We start from the raw sequence: 18,914 nt of genomic DNA, 5'->3' as shown, positions 1-18,914 counted from the left end.
ACAGCAGTGCAACTGATAAGGTAGGGCTCTGAAAGTACTCCATTGTGTGTCGACGTGGGGCCTGTTCGCTGGAGTTCAGAGTTGGCTACCTATCTACCTGAAAGGAATTGAAAAGCGACCCTTGTGGTGACTGACCAGAATGACTGATAAGCCTCAGGGGGAGATTATAGCGATTATGGCACTGCTGGAGAGGTTGCCATGGCGATGAAATCGAGCATTCTCTTTAATATATTATTTACTGCCTCCGTTCCTGACCCACGTCATTTAATCAGGAGAGCAGGAGACCCATTCACTTTTAAAAGCACCGGTTCATGCACAGGAAGTTCACGCACCTATGCCTGGGTTTCACACAGCATAATACAGATGCTAAAAAAAAGGACCAGGCTGATCATAAACTATACATGAAAACCATCCCAACAGCCAGTTTACGCATCGCCGCAGGAAAGGCACAAGAGGCAGTCCACAGGCTGTTTCTTTAAAGCCAAAACAAACAATACAAAACACTGGATGACTCAGAATTAGTCCATTAAGTCTATGCATACGAAAAAGCAAAAATGTTTTGACATGTCCAGACTATTATTAGACAAGTCAAATACATGTTATGGCAGTTTTTAGGTGAGGCGCTTCAAATGGCAAATGAGTGAGTAGTTGATTGAAGTTTGAAGACATTTGAATATTACGTTTGAATGAGCAAACTCATAACTTTGGGAGTAGAATGGCTGACCCATCGCTCAGTGGGCTTTGGTCATGTTACACAGGACTGAACATGTCAAATTCAAGTAGTTAGTGGACATCTCTAAAGCTTCTATAGAGGAAACTTTGGCTCCATGTCATTGAGGTGCAAATGTCTTTCAAATGGACTTTGTCCTTCCTGCTGTCTGACCACGAATGCTCATTGACCCTGACCGGCTAAAACCAGACCGGAAATTATATAAACGTTCAACTTTGAGACAAAGGAGACAGTGGGTCCTTGGCTTTATTGAGATAATAAAGGAAATTAAGCAAGAAACGAGGATCTGACTTCCAAATCTCTCTCTGCAGCATAATACATAAAAACCATTTTTTCTTGAAAGAATTATAATCCGTTTACAAACGCTATTGGGGTGCTCTAATCTAAATTACTTTTCTTTCTCTTGAGCAAAATGCCAAATGTGGTTTCTTTAGTGTTGTCACTATGTTTTTCACTTAATACAACGTATCAATATTTTCTACGATTAAAAACAGAGGATTGTTTTCAGTCATGAGCCTTAATATAATATTATCTTTAATAAAACTGGATTTTTGGATTTTCTGAAGAAAATGTGAAAGGTGCTTGCCCATCCAAAACCCATCGCTACAATTCTAGGATGTTTTGAGTGGTTGTCAAGGTGTTCAAATTGCGACAGAGTTGCTATGGTGTTCTTGTCGGTTGCTGGGGTGTTATAGGAAAATATCAAAGTATAATAACTTAGAAACGTATAAAGAAGCCAGATTAAATATTTATGTATAATCTGCACTGTAAAAAATGTCTAACCCTCCCAAATCAAATTTTTTTTAAAGTGACCGATAACATCTACATTTTTCAATTGGCCCAAGTGAAATTCTTGTTGCAATAGTCTGTTAACATTGGCTCAATGAGAAATAATACGTCAGACTAATTGAAAAATGTAGATGTTATCGGTCACTTGAAATTTTTGACTTGGGGATGTAATTTTTGGATGTAATGTGTGTAGATTGACACTTTTAGGCCCAGTTTCACAGACAGGGCTTAGATTAAGGCCACATCCACACGAAGCCAGAGCTTTCCCTATCCGATATTTTTTTTTCCCGTTCAAAAAAAAAATTCCGTAAACACGCGTCGTCTCAAGAAATATCTGCGTACACACGAAACCACTGAAACCGACTCAAAATGATGTAGTATACATGCCAGACCAGTATGTGGCGCTGTAATTCTGCCTCAGACATACACTAAAAACGGAGAAGAAGACTTGGAGCTCGCGCATAAACCTTGTGCGCTGTATACAACAATAATATTAGGCACAGTAGCTTCTTTTTTTCTTTTTTAATCAAGTTGAACAATATGAAAAACCATAAATGTAGTTGCTGTGACTTAACGGTGTCTGACTAGTTGACACTTGGTGTGATGACATCATCGTTTCGCAAAATGTACGGATTGGCCGTACACACGAAAACGCAAGGGCGGCGTTTTCAGATTTATCCACCTTGGGACCCGGTTTCAAAAAATAGCGGTTTCAGTCTCCGAAAACGCCGGATCCGTGTGGACGAAACACCAATACGATAAAAAATGTATACGTATACAGCGAAACGCGTCTCCGTGTGGACAGGGCCTAAGCCAGGGTTAGGCATTAGTTCAATTAGGGCAGTTAAGTAGCTTTTATTATCATGCCTTAGAAACATTACTGGTGTGCCTCTTGAGACAAAACAATAGAACTGACATATTTTACGATTTGTCAGTGCAAATTTATTTTGGTTAAAACAGCACAAACTTAGGCTTAAGCTTTGTTTGTGAAACCGGGTAATAAAATATGTATTCATCAATTTGGCAGAATCCTCCTTAGTTATGTGGTAAACTTAAGATAAGCAAAGTACAGAATTCAGTTTCTTCGTCATTGTGTAATTTCTTCACTCTTTGAACAATTTTATATATATATACAAAAAAAAGGTTAATGTTTTCTGTAATATAATCATAATTTCTCTTTAGTCATGGCTATATCAACTCTGACTGTTCCTCTTAAGGCACCCACACACTACAAGATAATCGGGTGGATTTGGGGACCAATTCTTCCCTCCCGATAATCCTAGGTAAAGTCCCGATTATCTTGATGATTCTACAGATTATCTTATATTATTTTCCTGTGGTGTGAGGTGTGTTAAGAGTGATTGAATCTGCTTGTAAGAATGTTGGGGCTGCACCAAATCGTAAATATCCAACATGCTGAATATTTCCGATCAGAAATCCAGTTGTGTGAGGGGAACCCCCGAGGACAAACATGCATGGACTCTGTAGATTGTCACATGGAACGAAACGATCCCCAATCAGACGGAAGATGGAAGCATAACACAAACTAATCCAAACCTTTTTTTTCCTGAAAATGTACTGTAAAAAGCAGTCCAAACATTATTATTGCATTATTCTGTCCCGTCGTCCGCCATGTTTGTTTATTCTAAAGTCATATCTGACCACAAGATATTTTGCTAGATTTCCCGCATTTACTGTTGGGAATCTGGCTGTTTGTGAATGGAATCTGTTAGTGTGTGTTGTGCTGTCTTAGTCACATCGTGGCACTTTAACTATTGGAACATATCCACTCTTGGAATAAATCTGTTAAATCTATGATTTATTTTTATCGTAATGTTTGTTGTTTGTGGTCTCTGACATTTTGAAGATTTGAAAAATATTTTAGCGTGGGCCAGCCTTTAAGCAGGTCATGAAGGACACATTTATCTACTAGAATTGAATAATCATTGACCTTTAGACTTTATCTGATGGTTTAATAGACTGGTTGTTGGGGGCGTTTGTCTTACACGTCAGGAGTAATATGTCCTATATTTGCCCCACACAAAAATCATTAAAACTGTTCATTAGTTAATCAACTGCTTAAAATCTGCAGTAAGAAGCTCCTTTACTGTCAGAAAATGTTAGTCAGCAGTGAGAGATGTACGAAACGCTTTTAAAGGCGTTCGGTGTTTGAATCTTAAAAATTATTTTACATTTAAAAGCTGTAGCAGCAAGGAATTTGCTATAATATATATTTCATTAACTTATATAATGTTAATGTTCCAGCCTGCTTGAACTACTTTAATCTGCTTTGTAACATTTTTACAGTATAAAATCCCTCTTCACAGAATGAAGTCTTTTCCCCTTAATTAGATTTGAAAGTCTGTCCCATTTTTACTTCCCTCTCTCTCTCTCTCTCTACTGTATAGATTTGACCATGTCCTGAAATATCCGTCCATAACAGCGTGAGTCAGCAGTGACTCCAGGCCTAATCAATTGTCCTGCTTTTGGAAAGCTGTTTATGAAGCAGGCTCCAGCAGACTACATGATGCATGAACTGCGCTGGTGGGCGTTTCGGGGCTCTGGCAATGGGAATGCGTTTAATGTAATTCCCAGACACTTGGGAAGTACCGCGTGTTGTAAACTCGACATGCCAGGCCGCAGAAACACGTCGAAGTTTCTCATTATCGTCCCTTCCACGCCCTCAACATACTCTGGTTTTCCTGGCGTTCTGGTGAAATGGTGAATGGAGTGTGGTTGAGAGGATCAAATCTGCTGCATGTGGCAGAACCGCAGCTCAGGAAAACGGAGAGTTTTAGCAGAGTCGATCGGATGAGGTGAAAAGGGGGCGGGTTTGGCTGTGCTATTCCTGTGTAGTTGGAGTCAGAAGGGAAAAGGGCCGAGTGAGATAATGCAGATCGGTCTGATGGACACCGCCGCAGCCCCATTGATCCGCTCAAACACCATTGTGACCTCGCAATCGAGTTGCATTAGAGTACGGTGGAATGTAGGCCAGGGGAAAGAGGCCATGACCATAAATGTTCAAGCAAAAAGACAGAAAAGACCTGAGCAAATAAATCATGATCAGATTTAATCACATTATCTATGTCAATTTACCTGAATGCTTCATGAGCTCTGTTCGCTTAAAATAAGCCAGCTCAGCAACCCACGACAGATCCATTTTAAAATATGCACACGATAAAAAATGCTGAATGTTTTAAAATAAGTCTCTTACAGTCTCTTATGATCACCAAAGCTGCAATTATTTGATCAAAAATAGAGTAAAACAGTAATGTTGTGATTGTGAAATATTATTACAATTTAAAAGAACTGTTTTCTATTTTAATATATGTGTAATTTGTTCCTGTGATGAATTTTCAGCATCGTTACTCCAGTCTTCAGTGTCACATGATCCTTCATAAATAATTTGTAAATATATATAATTTGTATATGCTGATTTGGTGCTCAAGACACATTTCTTATTATTATCAATTTTAAAAACAGATTCCTAATATTGTTAAAACAAATTTTTTTCAGGATTTGTTGATTACATTTTTTGCAGTACAGCATTTATTTTAAATAGATTTTTTTGTGTGTGTGTGACAATTGTAAAGTCTTTACTGTCACTTTTGATCAATTGAATGCATTATTGCAGACTACAAAAAAACGTATTGATCCAAAACTTTTGAACAGTAGTGTAATTTTTAGAGAGAAAAAAAAGTACTATTGTTTTTTATTTATTTTTTTATAAAATGTTGGCAACAGATAAACAATACCAATATCTAAATAATAATAATGATATTTGAATAAACAATATTTCACCCAAGTAATGTCGTTTTTTTAGTTGTGTAGCAACTATTTTATTGCCATTTTACAATGGTTTTGAATGCTAGTGCAGATTCAAAACTATCAGTTAGCATTTTATTAAGCTTTACCTCTCACTGGTGGTTTTACAGAGTCACAAAGTGAATTGCATGTTGTTGAGCAGCACGCACTATAAAATGACATATGTGAGGCGGTAACACCTGTCATCAGTCAAAACTTGCTGCTGTGTTTCGTTTCCAATGGTCACAAGGAATGACTAAAGATCTGAAAAAAACCCAGCGATAAATCTTGGTTCAACAGCCCTAGATTTGATTTCCACTGAATGGACTTTTTAAAGTCATTTGAATCCATTTTGCTGTCAGTGTCTTTGAGAACATCTCAGCATGTCAAACTCAGGGGGAAATGCTGTGGATAAAACGCGCAGTGACTGTGTTCTGACTGAATAATTACAGGAGAAGCTTCTCAGCAGACAGATTATTTTCCTCTTCATTTAAAAAAATCAGAGTCATGTTGACTTTATAATTTCACTTACATGAATAAATCAATTGTACAGACTGATTTTAGATGGATTTTTACTTAATGTGGCCTCGTTTATACACATTGCTGGAGGAAATATAGATTAAACAGCAGTCTTTCTCTCAGGTTATGAATCTTTCTAATAAATTATGTAATTTTTAACAAGACACATTTTAACACCATTTACAGTATGATGCAGCAGGCAAATAAAAAATGATGCACCTAAGAAATAAACATGACCTCTACTAATATTTTTATTTAATTTAATTTTTTTCAAATGATAGTTTGTTTGGTTTGCTTTTTAAATACACCTTCTAGATAGATGGATATGTGTAATTCTCAGTCATAGCACATAATTGGTTTTTGTATACGTATTTTCTGGTGCATCGGCGCTCTGTTTTGCATGTGAGATTAATTTCTAAAAATAGAGCTATATTTAAGGTCAGGGCCTGTGATTGGCTGGATGTATGAACTCAGTACCATATTTAACTCTCAACACAGACATTTTGATGCTGTTCACAATAGCAGATTTTTTTTTACTGACTGTATCTCTCTTGTTCTCTGGCATTTCTCACCCTTCCATAAAATTACATAAAATTATTGTAACATGGATTGTTAGCATTGTTGCATCTGTCATTCATTTAAATTAATAATAATAATAATAATAATAATAAACATCTTTGGAATTCACTGATGTATTTTTGTTTTATTTTGGTAAACTATTTATATAATTATTATAAATATAGTTATAATATAGTTTTTAGCATTGTGGTATTATTTTCCTCCAAATGATCAATTATCTTACTCCTACTGTGATGTAAAAATATTTTACAATTTCAATAATATGATCTAATCACATTTTTTCACATTGCAGTTATGAGAATGTTATATTTAAGCAAATTAACTTTTTTCAGTGAAGAAAAAAAGTATTTTTCCCCCCTAAAGTTTCTCTCTCTTTCAGGGTTTAGCCGGGCAACTATGCCGTTTGGTCTGGTGAGGCGGGAGCTGTCTTGCGAGGGTTATCCCATTGACCTACGCTGTCCAGGAAGTGATGTCATCATGATTGAGACTGCCAATTATGGCCGGACAGACGACAAGATCTGCGATGCTGACCCCTTTCAAATGGAGAACATCAACTGTTATCTGCCCGATGCATTCAAAATCATGTCTCAAAGGCAAGTTCTTTCATGCAAACGCATTTCCATGCTAAGATCTGTCACATTTCACCCTCCTTTCCCTAAACTATCTCTTCAAAACGTGTCTTCTCTCTCATTTGGCCGTCTTTGATTACACAGTGCATGAATACGAGCATCTTCAGTGGCGTGCATGAAGAACATTTCTCTCCACAATCTCCACAACCAAACCAAACAGATCTCAATGCACTCATATCCGATTTTCTTTTGAGCTTAGACAGTGTCGTGCATCTGGAGGCTTGTGCTAAAAAACAGGAAGTGATGTGTGAGCCTGGCTTTGATACGTATTGCTGCGGGAGTGGCATACAGTTCCGCTCAGCTTATTATAAGAATGTCGTGATTCGTGGGGGAAAAGGTTTGAAAATGTGGCGTCTCAATTAGTCCTTTCAGCTGCAGGCAATTAGGCGTCTCAAGTGGGTGTTAATCTACACAGGAACTCTAGGCAGGGATTTGCCTCCGCAGGTCTGCAGAAGTCCAGATGTGAAATTGCATTGTTGTGCACTTTTCATCTTGATAGTTTTCTGGTCAATAATGAATCACCAATAACTTCACAATCTGTCATTGCTACAGTTACATTAATAATAGATTACTATACTTAATAATGGAAGCTTTCACTCAGTGCAACTTCATTTCTTTGTAAAAGAAAACTGTCTCTTTTTTTTTTTTTTTTTTTACTGTTGATTTATATAGGCTTATATCAAATTAATTGATATAAACACCTCATGCAATGTCTCATGGGTTTGTGTCGCCTATTAACTTGTTTAATACTGTGGAATTATATAAGGATTCGAGCAACTAGAAGCACTTTCTACATTATTTTGTAATACACTTCTCTTGGTCTTTTTGTGTTTTGTTTTGAACATTAGACAATTGAGATATTGTTGAGAGGAGGGTCCAAAATAAATATCTGGACAACATCAGAGAAGCCAGTAAAATGTATGTATATTTTTATCCTATATTGACAATAGAATTGTTTTTAGTTTATTTATATTTGCGACAAACAGGTGAACATTTTAAAGTGTTTTTTTATGACTTAAAGGGACACTTCACCGCCGGCAAAATGGGTTTTTAATAAAACTAGCCTGGCTATACAGTAGAAAGCAACAAAAAAAAAAATAAAAAAAAAAACGGTGCTACCTGACTTGAGAGAACAGAGATTAAAATGTCTATTTGGTCCTTTTACCAAATTGTTAGGAAAACTTCAACACCCATAATGTAATGGGCATGTTGTCATCTAAGGCCACTCCCACCAGTCTGCCATGGATATGCTTAACTAAATACCGCCTTTAGTAGGAAACACTTCTTAGCAAACATTTAGTCATAATGGTGTCAACTTCTGGTTGACAGGTGAAATAATTCAAAGTGTAAACATTTAGTTTAGTTTTATTTTATTAAATACGAATGCCTCCATGGAAAATCTGAGAAACCTGCCTGTTTGTAGTCAACATTTCAAACTGTATGACCACAAACACAGTGTTTTAAGCCAAACGAAGGGGTAAACTGAAATAAACTGCTGTTTTGTCAGTTCCGCCCAACGCCCAAAACAAAACCCCGTCGCATACAGGTAATAAAGCTGCTCCATATTACCACAAAGTATAATCTATAGTTTTCACCAAATCCCTGGAGCCAACAAATTTTGTATTTTTTAACAAATAATAATTTCTCGGTCCAGATAACATTGAGAATAAGTAAACATTGTTAATTTACATATACTACCGATATTATAACAATACAAAGCGGGTTGAAAATCGGTGAAGTTGCACTTTAATGCAAGGAATATAAATGTTCATATTATAATAAAATTCCTGCCAACTGTCGAGTCCTTTATTCACTAAAGCCAAATTGTTCTTGCATTTGGCATTCTGTGAGTGTTGAGAGAAACGGGAAGTTATTGGGAAGACATAGGGGGAATGGAATTTAAAAATGTTGCAGACTGGATCACTCGCATTAGAACCATGGCTCAACAAGTTAGAAATATGTGTGCTGCGCTTTTCTTTTTCTTTTTTTTTCAAAATAACGTGGCTAATCAACTTATTATTTAACTTATAAGCACAGCTGTGCTCAAATTACTATTTAAGTTTTTGCATTAGTCCTTTAGCAACACATCTGAAACAAAACTTTTGTTGCAGAAATTCTCTTGTTCCTGTCGTCCTTGCTCTGCTAAGTACCCTGCTTTGGGGAACATGAGGGAACGGCTGCAGTGCTGTACGGGGGAAATTTGTTCTGTATTCACACCATTAATATCCGTGACAGAGGCGTCCGCATGGCTCTCAGAAGACCAGCGTTAGCGCACAGCCGTGTACGGCTCTCCCTCTGTACATATGGTATTAGTGAATACTTCAAGCATTGCAGATTAAGCTTTCATAAGTCACCGTAAATACAGGCTTCTAGAAACAACAGCTACACCTGTTTAAGAATTCAGAGCATTGGGAATTTATTGGCCTGGTAATAAAGCCTTAAATAAAGCCCATGATTCCTGATTGAATTAGATATGTGAGGTTCGGGCTGCTTTAATGCAATGAATAGAGGAAGTGAGGTTTAGTTCAGAACAGACAATAGAAATCGTGTTTTGCTTTTTAATATCAAAGTACTGCAATTATACTGCCATAATTTTGTTTACATTTGATTTCATTCTAGGATTTGATTTGTTTTACTTTGTATTGGATGCATGATGATCTATTCTTCGGTTGATCTCTGTCCTTTTCAGTTTGACTGTTTTCCCCGATTAATGTTTATTATTACAAACAAATCTGGTTCTTCCTAAACTAAAGATTCAAACAACAAGTGGTTATGTTTTTTGTGACATGAGTGAATTACTAGCTTATCTGCCATAACACTGCATATATTCAGAGAATAAATATAATAATATATAGATATAATGATAATATAGATCAATTTATTTCATATGCAGATATGAAATTTTGAATATTGAGCAGTTATGTTCCTTGTGTTTTTTTTTTACTTTATGTCATGTTACTGTGACAAATACAGAATGTGCTCTGCATCATCTTAGAAGTGCTTTATTATATATTGTTATGTTTTTATAGATCAGTCAAGAACTGTATCACTGTATCACTCAGATCACCAATCAAAGCAGCCTCCTGTCAACAATATTCTAGTAATATAATGAATTTGATTGATAAAACGTGTGTGTGTGTGTGTGTGTGTGTGTGTGTGTGTGTGTGTGTGTGTGTGTGTGTGTGTGTGTGTGTGTGTGTGTGTGTGTGTGTGTGTGTGTGTGTGTGTGTGTGTGTGTGTGTGTGTGTGTGTGTGGTTCAGGTATACCCTACGACTACGTTATGGGGACATACCACAAATATGGCAATATACAAAATCCTTGTCCTTGTGGGGACATATTTTGGTCTAGATTATTTTATATCTAGTTTCAACAATTATACACATCAGTTAATTTGCTTGAAACAACTGATATATCAAAGAATCTCATTTGTAATATATCTTTTTTTCTTTTGTGTGGCCATTTTATATTACATTGGCGAAGTCCAGATTTCCTGACTGAAACATTTCCTCCAACTTACCACACAATTGCTTTGCTTAAATGATTGAAATTTCTACTGTAAATGTTGTGATATCTTGAAAGCATTGCTTCTGTGAGTTTTCAGACTTTAGGAGGGAGAGATCTGTCTAATGAGGGGCGTCCTGTGAAACTGCTTAATGTGTGACTGTGGTGTGAAGAGCAAACACCAACTGTCGGCTAACAGGAACATTATGAGAAAGGGAATTTAGCATACAGTAGCCCCAGTATTTGAACAGTTAGTCCACATATTAAAATGTATAAATGTCATTATATTAGATAACAAATATCGAATCAAGTGGAGTTTATTTAAGGCTGTTTTCAGACCTGTAGGTCGTTTGCTTTGTTCCGGAACAGGAACTTAATTTGTTGCAATGTTGCATTTTCTTCTTGGTTTGATTTGCTTTCACAAGGCAACAAATGTACCAAAATGTGTTTATGCATGTCACACGTGAGTAAAGAGTTTCCTCTGTGTCACATGCAAACACTAAATTAATGTAGCTGTCATTCCCACTGATTATATATATTTAATTATATTTAAAATTATAAATTCAACTTATGACGAGAGCACAGGTGCAGAAAGGTTGATTTGATTTGATTTGATTTGTTTTTAATCAACATAAAAATTAAAAAATTAAAAAATAAAAACCTTGGGACGAATTGCTTTTTTTTCTCAACCAAGCCTACCCAGAATTTGTTTTCATTTATTTATTTATTTTTCGTATATTCCTAAATAAACTGAACTAATGGAGAAAATGCACCAGGTTCCAAAACAAAAGCTCCAAATGAGCCAGGTGTGAAAACGCCCTTGATGAAAGATAGCACACACACACACACTTTTCAGTCACAACAAGTTTAGCTTTAATTAGTGAAATAATACGTATTTGTGGTTGTCAAATGTTGGGATGAATGTGATGAGTTACACCTGTGTGGCCTGGATGGGATGTAACTTCATGTATCCAATAAACTGGTATTGAAAGCTTAAAAGTAATTGCAGAAATGACATTAAGAATGACATTTTAACACTACAAGAAATATAGTACAAAAAAACTAAAACATTAAAATACATTACAAAAAAAATAAAATAAATAAAGATGTGTCAATTCCATCTATATTGTATCAAGGCAAGTTTTCTAAAATAATAAAACATTGTTAGGCTTGTTAATGCCATTATTTTGACTCCATACGTTATTATTAATCTTTTTCCTCTTTTAAGATAATTTGTGATCATAATTTATTCACATGGCACATTATGCAAATGAACAACACTGTGTGACTGAATGAAATATGAATGGGAACAGTCTCCCTATAATACAACTAACCAAACACCCAATCGCCACATTATGGCACCAGCTTTGGCCGTGTGTTATAATTTTAGATCTATAATTCATTTATATGGGTAAACATGCTGATATCCTCATCTGTTACCACATATGAGTGCTCGTTAATAAAGAAACTCCCATATGAGGGACGTGTTTTTTCAGCAAAGCTCGTGTCTATGTATAAATTTTCATCTTCAAACATTACCCGTGGGAATTCACAGCTGTGGACGGAGAAGCACTCAGTTCCAGTGCTTCGCTGCTTTTAAGAGAAAGGAAAAAAAGAAGAGTCTCCATTTGTTTATTAGCAAATAGAACATAAGACAAATGAATTGTCAGGGTCGCGTGCTGAGGTAAAGAGAAATTACTGCAGGAAGAGATGCTGCCCCAAGGCCAGGTCAGAAAAACGTGCTGCGCTTACAGTAAAACATGCTCTCTATTCCCAAACCAAAGACCTTTGTTAGGACAATCACCCTACATTATTCTCAGAAATTGTGAGACACAACATACATTTTTCATGTTAAAATCTACAATAATATCCTGGTCTGTAGATACGGCCCAACAAACATCACTAAACATATGTATCAGTGGTTCTCTTCTAAAAGACCAATAATTCATTGTTTCTGAGTTGCTTTATAGTTCTTTTGGAGATAAAAATAATAATAAAAATGAATAAAAATAAAACATTTTGATGTTACATTTACACTATACCATTCAAAAGTTGAAATCTTGAAGATTTGTAATTTTTTTGAAAGAAGTCTTTTATGTTCACCAAGGAGGCATTTATTTGGTCAAATTCGTATTTCCAACTTTGAAATATTGCAATTAAAATTTTGTTGTTATGTTGTAATTCATTCATGTGATCAAAGCTGAATTTTCAGTTGATTACTTCAGTTTTCAGTGTCACGTGAATCTTGAGAAATCATTATAAAATGCTGAATTGATGCAACAAAAGCTATTTTTAACAATATAATTGATATAAGAAATTCTCAAGCACCAAATCAGCATATTAGAATGATTTCTGAAGGACCAGGTGATGGCTGCTTAAAATTCAGCTTTGCCATAACAGGAATGGATAACATGGAAAAAATTAAAATAAAACAAAAATACTATACAAACACTACATATACATATATAAACATATTTTTTTTGTTTTTGTTAGCAACTAAGTTAGTTGTGGAACAAAAAGAAAACAGCATTTAAGGTTTTGTGGTTCTAAATTGAACCATTATTTTGTTTTGGATTCTGTTTTTTTTTAAACAAGTATATTGATGGTTAATAAAGAAGTAGAGTTATTTGTGGAAATTGGGGAGAAAAAACAAACAAACACGTTTAAGGCTTTAAAACCTTTTTGGCTCTAAATTGAACCATTATTTTTCAGGGAAATATTTAGTTGCTTAGAAGATTTAGCCAGGGGACAGCATAGATGCAGACCTCAGGAACAACGTGACACAGATTGATGGACTACACTGCCGCTACTTTTTCAGCATTTTGCTGTACACCATGTCTCTAAGCCATGAGATCATTTCTGCACTTTATCTTTTATTGATGTGCTTAATTTTAGTTCCTAGAACCCACATAAACCACCTTCTGCATGACTTCCTGTTAAACAGGCAGTGGAGGGATGGTTAGTTCATTCTGAGTGAAATGGCATATAGGGAAAATGAATCCATCATAGGTACAATCAGCCTGGCCCCAGGGGGGATTCATACAGATGTATAACTCATGTGCTGGCAGGTATGAACACTCATAGATGAGGCTGTTTATCTTTGTCGTTGGGCTGAAAAGGTCCACTTTGGCATCTATCCGCTCCGCTAATTCCCGCCGTCTTTTATCTGGTTCCTGCTCTGGGCCACCATCCCTCCGTCCATCAGCTCTGTCTGCAGGGTTGCTCTAGGTTTGATGTGAGCCACAAGAGCAGCTATTGTATTCACAGCTGATTGATACAGGAATGTTCAGGGTTCAATACAAGTTAAGCTTAACACAAAAACCATTTAGGGTACGCTTACACCACCACTCTTTTGCGCTTTTCGTTACAGACAATAATATTGTCAAAACGATCCTCGTTCACATGAATCCGCGAAAACAACAAAAAAGGCTGAATTATGCATGCCAGGCTAGAAGTTTGTGAAAAAAATTATTGTGATTTTAACGGTAAAAGACTGTAAACATGCTATGGTGAAAAACTGTTAATTGGTTAACAGAAAGTTTCCGTACTATATACGGTGAATAACTGTAATAGATCTAACCATACATTTTACAGTAAATTCAAATTATTGTATAATTTACAGTGAAAAACGTAAATGACATTCCCACAATTCCCTGCGTGACACTTCACATTTGATGTATTTTTGCTGAAATAACTTTCTTCATAGTGTTTCTTATTATTATTATTTATTTATTTATAAAAAAAAAATTCAGTTATGTACATTCTGGTTTTATGTTACATTAAATGTAGTTAAATGAATGTTTATTTCATTTTTTTTTTATTTCATGTGTGTTACCATGATGGTGTTTAGTGCTTGTATGAATGACACTGTGCAGCTTTGATATAATAGTAATATCTTTCTCAGCTTGTGGAAAAGCTGCTTGTGATGAGCTTTGATTCATCAAATGACTCTAATCACCACTGTGATTGGTGGCTGTCAGTGTATTACAATGGTACAAAACAAATATTAGTACTAAAAATATGTCGGTAATTTACCATTATGTCAGATAAATTACTGTAAATGTAAGTTAAGTCTGTAAAACCTAAAATGTTTCTACCCTATTGTTTATGGTAAAGTACTGGCAACCACAGTTACCGTTATTTTACCGTAAATTTAACAGATTTATTTTACAGTGTGCACCTATAGACTGAATGCAAGTGGCACAACCGTTTTCACAAATTCAAGTTTTTATAGTTTACAGAACAGTATCATTTTCAAAAATGTTGTTGTGTAAATGAACGGCCAAAATGCATACGTTTTTAGTTTTAGTTTAATTTTCTATTGTAATCAACATTACTCCACAAATTCTGTTGCTAGAGCAAAATCCAGAACATTCCTTTAAACTCTGGGGCATTTGTGTGTGTGTTTGTGTTGTGTGTATGTGTTTTACTCATCTGATTTCCTTTTATATTTCTCTTGCTCCATTCAGGTGTAACAACAGAACGCAGTGCATCGTCATCACTGGACCAGATGTTTTTCCTGACCCCTGCCCTGGAACGTATAAGTACCTTGAAGTCCAGTATGAATGTGTTCCCTACAGTAAGTATAAGCCTTTTTTTTTTTTTTTTTTTTTTTTATCTATATATATATTTATGTTTAAGACTAAAAGCATTTTTTTTTGGTTGTGCCTTCAAATGTATTTCTCCAGGATACAGTTTTTGTCCTTGATGATACAGTGTTTATAAAACATGTTCAGTTGGCACTTTTACAGGTTTTGTCATTGTACAGCATTTGCCACTGATCAACTAAAAAATAGACTTTTTCATGTCAAAAGTAAAATAGTTAAAAAATACACGCACACGCACACACACACACACACACACACACACACACACACACACACACACACACACACACACACACACACACACACACACACACACACACACACACAGACAAAACTCTTTCGAATGACACACATGGACAATCATTGGCATAGCTAATATGTTTTCTGAAGTCAGTGTTAAATAGATCACTTGTGAGAAGTTAAGTAGTTTCATTTGATTGTAGTATAAATACAGCTCTATCTAGAAGGCCCAACTTCTGGGCATTCATTATTGCAGAAGTTTCAGACTCCAAACAGTGAAAGTGAAATGTAATTGAAAAGCACAGGGCAGGGGATGGATTCAAGGGAATGTCCAAGTCATTGAATATCCCTTGGGGTACAGTTAAATCAACAATTAAGAAATGGAAAGAGTAAGGCACAGCTGTAAATCTACCTAGACCGTCCTCAATAACTGAGTGACCGTGTAAGACTGGTGAGAGAGACCACCAAGAGACCAATGATTTACAAGCTTCAGTTGCTGAGATTGGAGACTGTGCATACAACAACTGTTGCCTGGGTGCTTCTCCAGTCGGGGCTTTATGAGAGAGTGCCAAAGATAAAGCTACTGTTGTTAAAAATAAGTCATATGACATCTTGGCTACAATTTGCAAGGCACGAGGTCTCAAAACAGGTGGAAGAAGGTTGTGTGGTCTCAGTTTTTGAATTAGTGAATATTCGTTAAAATAGCCGAAACAGAGTCCTGCACGGGTCAGATTTTGTAAATCCGCACCCGCCCGTACCCGCAGTGCTTCAAACCGCATCCGACCCGTTATCCGTCAACAGCAATAATTAAAATCCGCACCCGACCCGACCCGCTTAAAATAGAACCGACACCCGACCCGCACCCGAAATAAAATCAGTTTAGCCAATCACATTATAGACACAATTACAAAAATGTTTATTGCCAGGTCATACAGAAGTTAAAACGACAATTAACACAAGGACAACTTCAGCCGAAACTGTCAAAAGGCCGGTACATGAAGAACATGGCTAAGGTTACCACAAAACTGAGTAACAGACGCGGCTACAACACTATAGGTGTGTTCGACATCGGCTGCGGCTGGATGTAACCGATTGGCGAGAGTAGCCGCGTGCAGGCGGGGAGGAGCTGCAAACGGAGACGTGAAGTCGGACACTTTCTGGTTCCCGTAACCGCTCACGTGGTGTTCGCGTACTTTACCACAGCTGAAGTGAAATAAATGTAATATTGGCCAAATAATACACAGATGTTTCAGAGACATTTTCATTCAATAGCGTAGGCCTACTTTATGTACTGCTTCATACAGCGTCTGTTTGAACAATAATAAAGTTCAACATAATTGCTACTATTAATGAAGTGGAGTCTATACGTTTTTTAATCAGTTTTAATTTGATAAACATGACACAATATAACATACGACATGAAAAGAGTGTTTACTGTTATAAAAAACTGATTTGTGAGCTTTAGAGTAACTAAAGGTGTTCGAATAAACACGAAACACACGTGATCGTTGTCATGCGGTGAATCCGGCCAATCGTGGGACAGCTGTGTCGTCATCAGCCCTCCTGCAGCCCAGTGCAGCCGCTCTTGAGAAGCTGCGCTGGCTGAGTTCTCCGGCTACTCTCGAAATGCTCTCGCGGTACTTTGATGGCATATGTCACAGTCACGTGGCGTCGGCGCTGTATCAAGTCGGACAAAATTTCTAACCGGCATGCACTGCTTCAAGTCAGCCGCCGATCGGTCTGCGCAGAGCTGTATGAAGTCGAACAAGCCTATTATCTGCCACGCAATTTCGTCTAGCCCAGAGCCATGGAGAGAGAGAGTTGCGACACTCTTTGATGTCGCCGCTATGGCTGTCACGTGGTTCATGTAAGCCCCAATAGTTCCAAAACGTACGCTGGCTGTCATGTTCTTCTATGGGACAGACAGCAGCGATTGCATTATTGAACGGTAAATATAAAATAAAACACACACCCAAGTACTTTTTCAGCTGTTATTGCATTTTGTTAATGTCAGTTTTGCATTTGGAGATAAGTTTTAAGCTATATTTTTGGAGGGAAAAGCTTAGTGTTCATGTTCGCATGGGTAGTAGCACTGGCTTTAGCGGCTCTAACTTAACTTTTCCATATCATTCATCTGATGATGGACGTCTCATGATATTTATTTTAGCACAACTGGGCTGTATTAGGCTATTGATTCCCGTGATTTTGCTTATAAATTTAGATTTAGCCATTAGCCTACCTTTGTGATCACGCAAAGAGGTCTGCCGTGGCGGTCCGTTCAGAATTCGCTTAGAAGCTAGCTCACTTCTTCTGATGAAAGTGGCCACCCCCAGGACCACAACGTGAAACATAATCATGTTAAGACTAAGAATATTATTTTAAGATTAAGCCATACACATTATCAAAACTATAACATATTAAAAACGAATTTAAGCATGGCTGATACAAATGAAGGTTTTCAAATAAAATATTTTTTATTAAACAATAACAGACAACAAAAATGTGTGCTTGTGTGTGTGAACAAGAAAAACAAAAACCAGGGGCAGGTGATCCATGAAACAGACAGGACTGGTGATGGCCATAACAATCCTAAAGGTCCAGCATTGTTCTCACAAGCCGCTTCACTCAAGACAATAATAACATAATGAAAAGTTAGTATATCCCAAAAAATTAAATTAAATAAAAGTTGCTATAAAGGTGGTAGCGATTCATTACCGAACTCTTAGCTGACGAAGTCGCGCTAGCTAACTAACGTTAGCTAGCAGGCAGTGCTTGAAAATTGGTTGAAACAACCAACATAAAATATAAATAATTACGCTGTGCATGTACAAATGAAGACCAGTATAAGCATCGCAAAGGGCCTCTGATACAATATAGACAGTTGACAATTCAAAAGAGGTCGACATTTCGGCAACTTAACTCTGGAACAACTCGACGCGCAGCAATGTAAGTGAATGGTGTCCAACGCCCAAATGACAGTGTTTGGAACTATTCCGATCTTCATATCCCGGAAGTAGGCGGTTAAAAGCGCCGCCATTATTTACAACGGAGGTCTATGGGAGTGTCGCAACTCTCTCTCTCTATGACTCTGGTCTAGCCTACATCTGACAATCAGGGGCGTCGACTGGGGGTAAAACCAGTACTGATTACCAGGGCCCCAAAGGGAAAGTCTGGAATTAATTTTATGTTACCTGGATATTTTCATTTCCTAATTAAATTGCCTAATGAATGTCAGATGAAATGTAAAATTAGTGTATTGGCTGAATAACTTTGTTGATTGACTGACTGGTCCCACCCCTTGCTAATGTGCCAAATGGTTTAGTCCATCTGCACGCATTTTGTTTATGTTAGTTAGTTGAGCATCTGGAGGAGCGCAAACTTCTGCTGTAGAAATTTCTTTCTCAAAGCAAGGCAAATCAGGCCCCCCAAAATGAAAGGAACGACATTAGAAGGAAAGAAAACAAAATGAGGGGAAACAATTGGTAACTGACTTATTTTCAAAGAAAGGTGAGCAC

General features: G+C 36.8%; 1 protein-coding gene across 25 annotated transcripts in view; it reads left to right on the top strand.

Annotated features, from left to right (window-relative positions):
• Positions 1 to 18,914, top strand: part of adgrl2a (adhesion G protein-coupled receptor L2a) — a 109,668-nt gene that overhangs the window by 41,864 nt on the left and 48,890 nt on the right. For all 25 annotated transcript variants that reach the window (XR_014202132.1, XR_014202133.1, XR_014202134.1 and 22 more), the window contains exons 3-4: positions 6,801 to 7,014; positions 15,022 to 15,131. Coding sequence is in view for 19 of the 25 variants with exons in the window: in XM_082156698.1 (XP_082012824.1) it covers positions 6,801 to 7,014; positions 15,022 to 15,131 (324 nt within the window). In the remaining 6 variants the exon portion in view is untranslated. The remainder of the gene's footprint in view (positions 1 to 6,800; positions 7,015 to 15,021; positions 15,132 to 18,914) is intronic.

Source organism: Leuciscus leuciscus (genome assembly GCF_965113295.1).
Source record: "Leuciscus leuciscus genome assembly, chromosome: 23".
NCBI classification, from domain to species: Eukaryota; Metazoa; Chordata; class Actinopteri; order Cypriniformes; family Leuciscidae; genus Leuciscus; species Leuciscus leuciscus.
The sequence above is the reverse complement of the archived record's forward strand: the minus strand, read 5'-3'. Positions and strand labels throughout refer to the sequence as shown.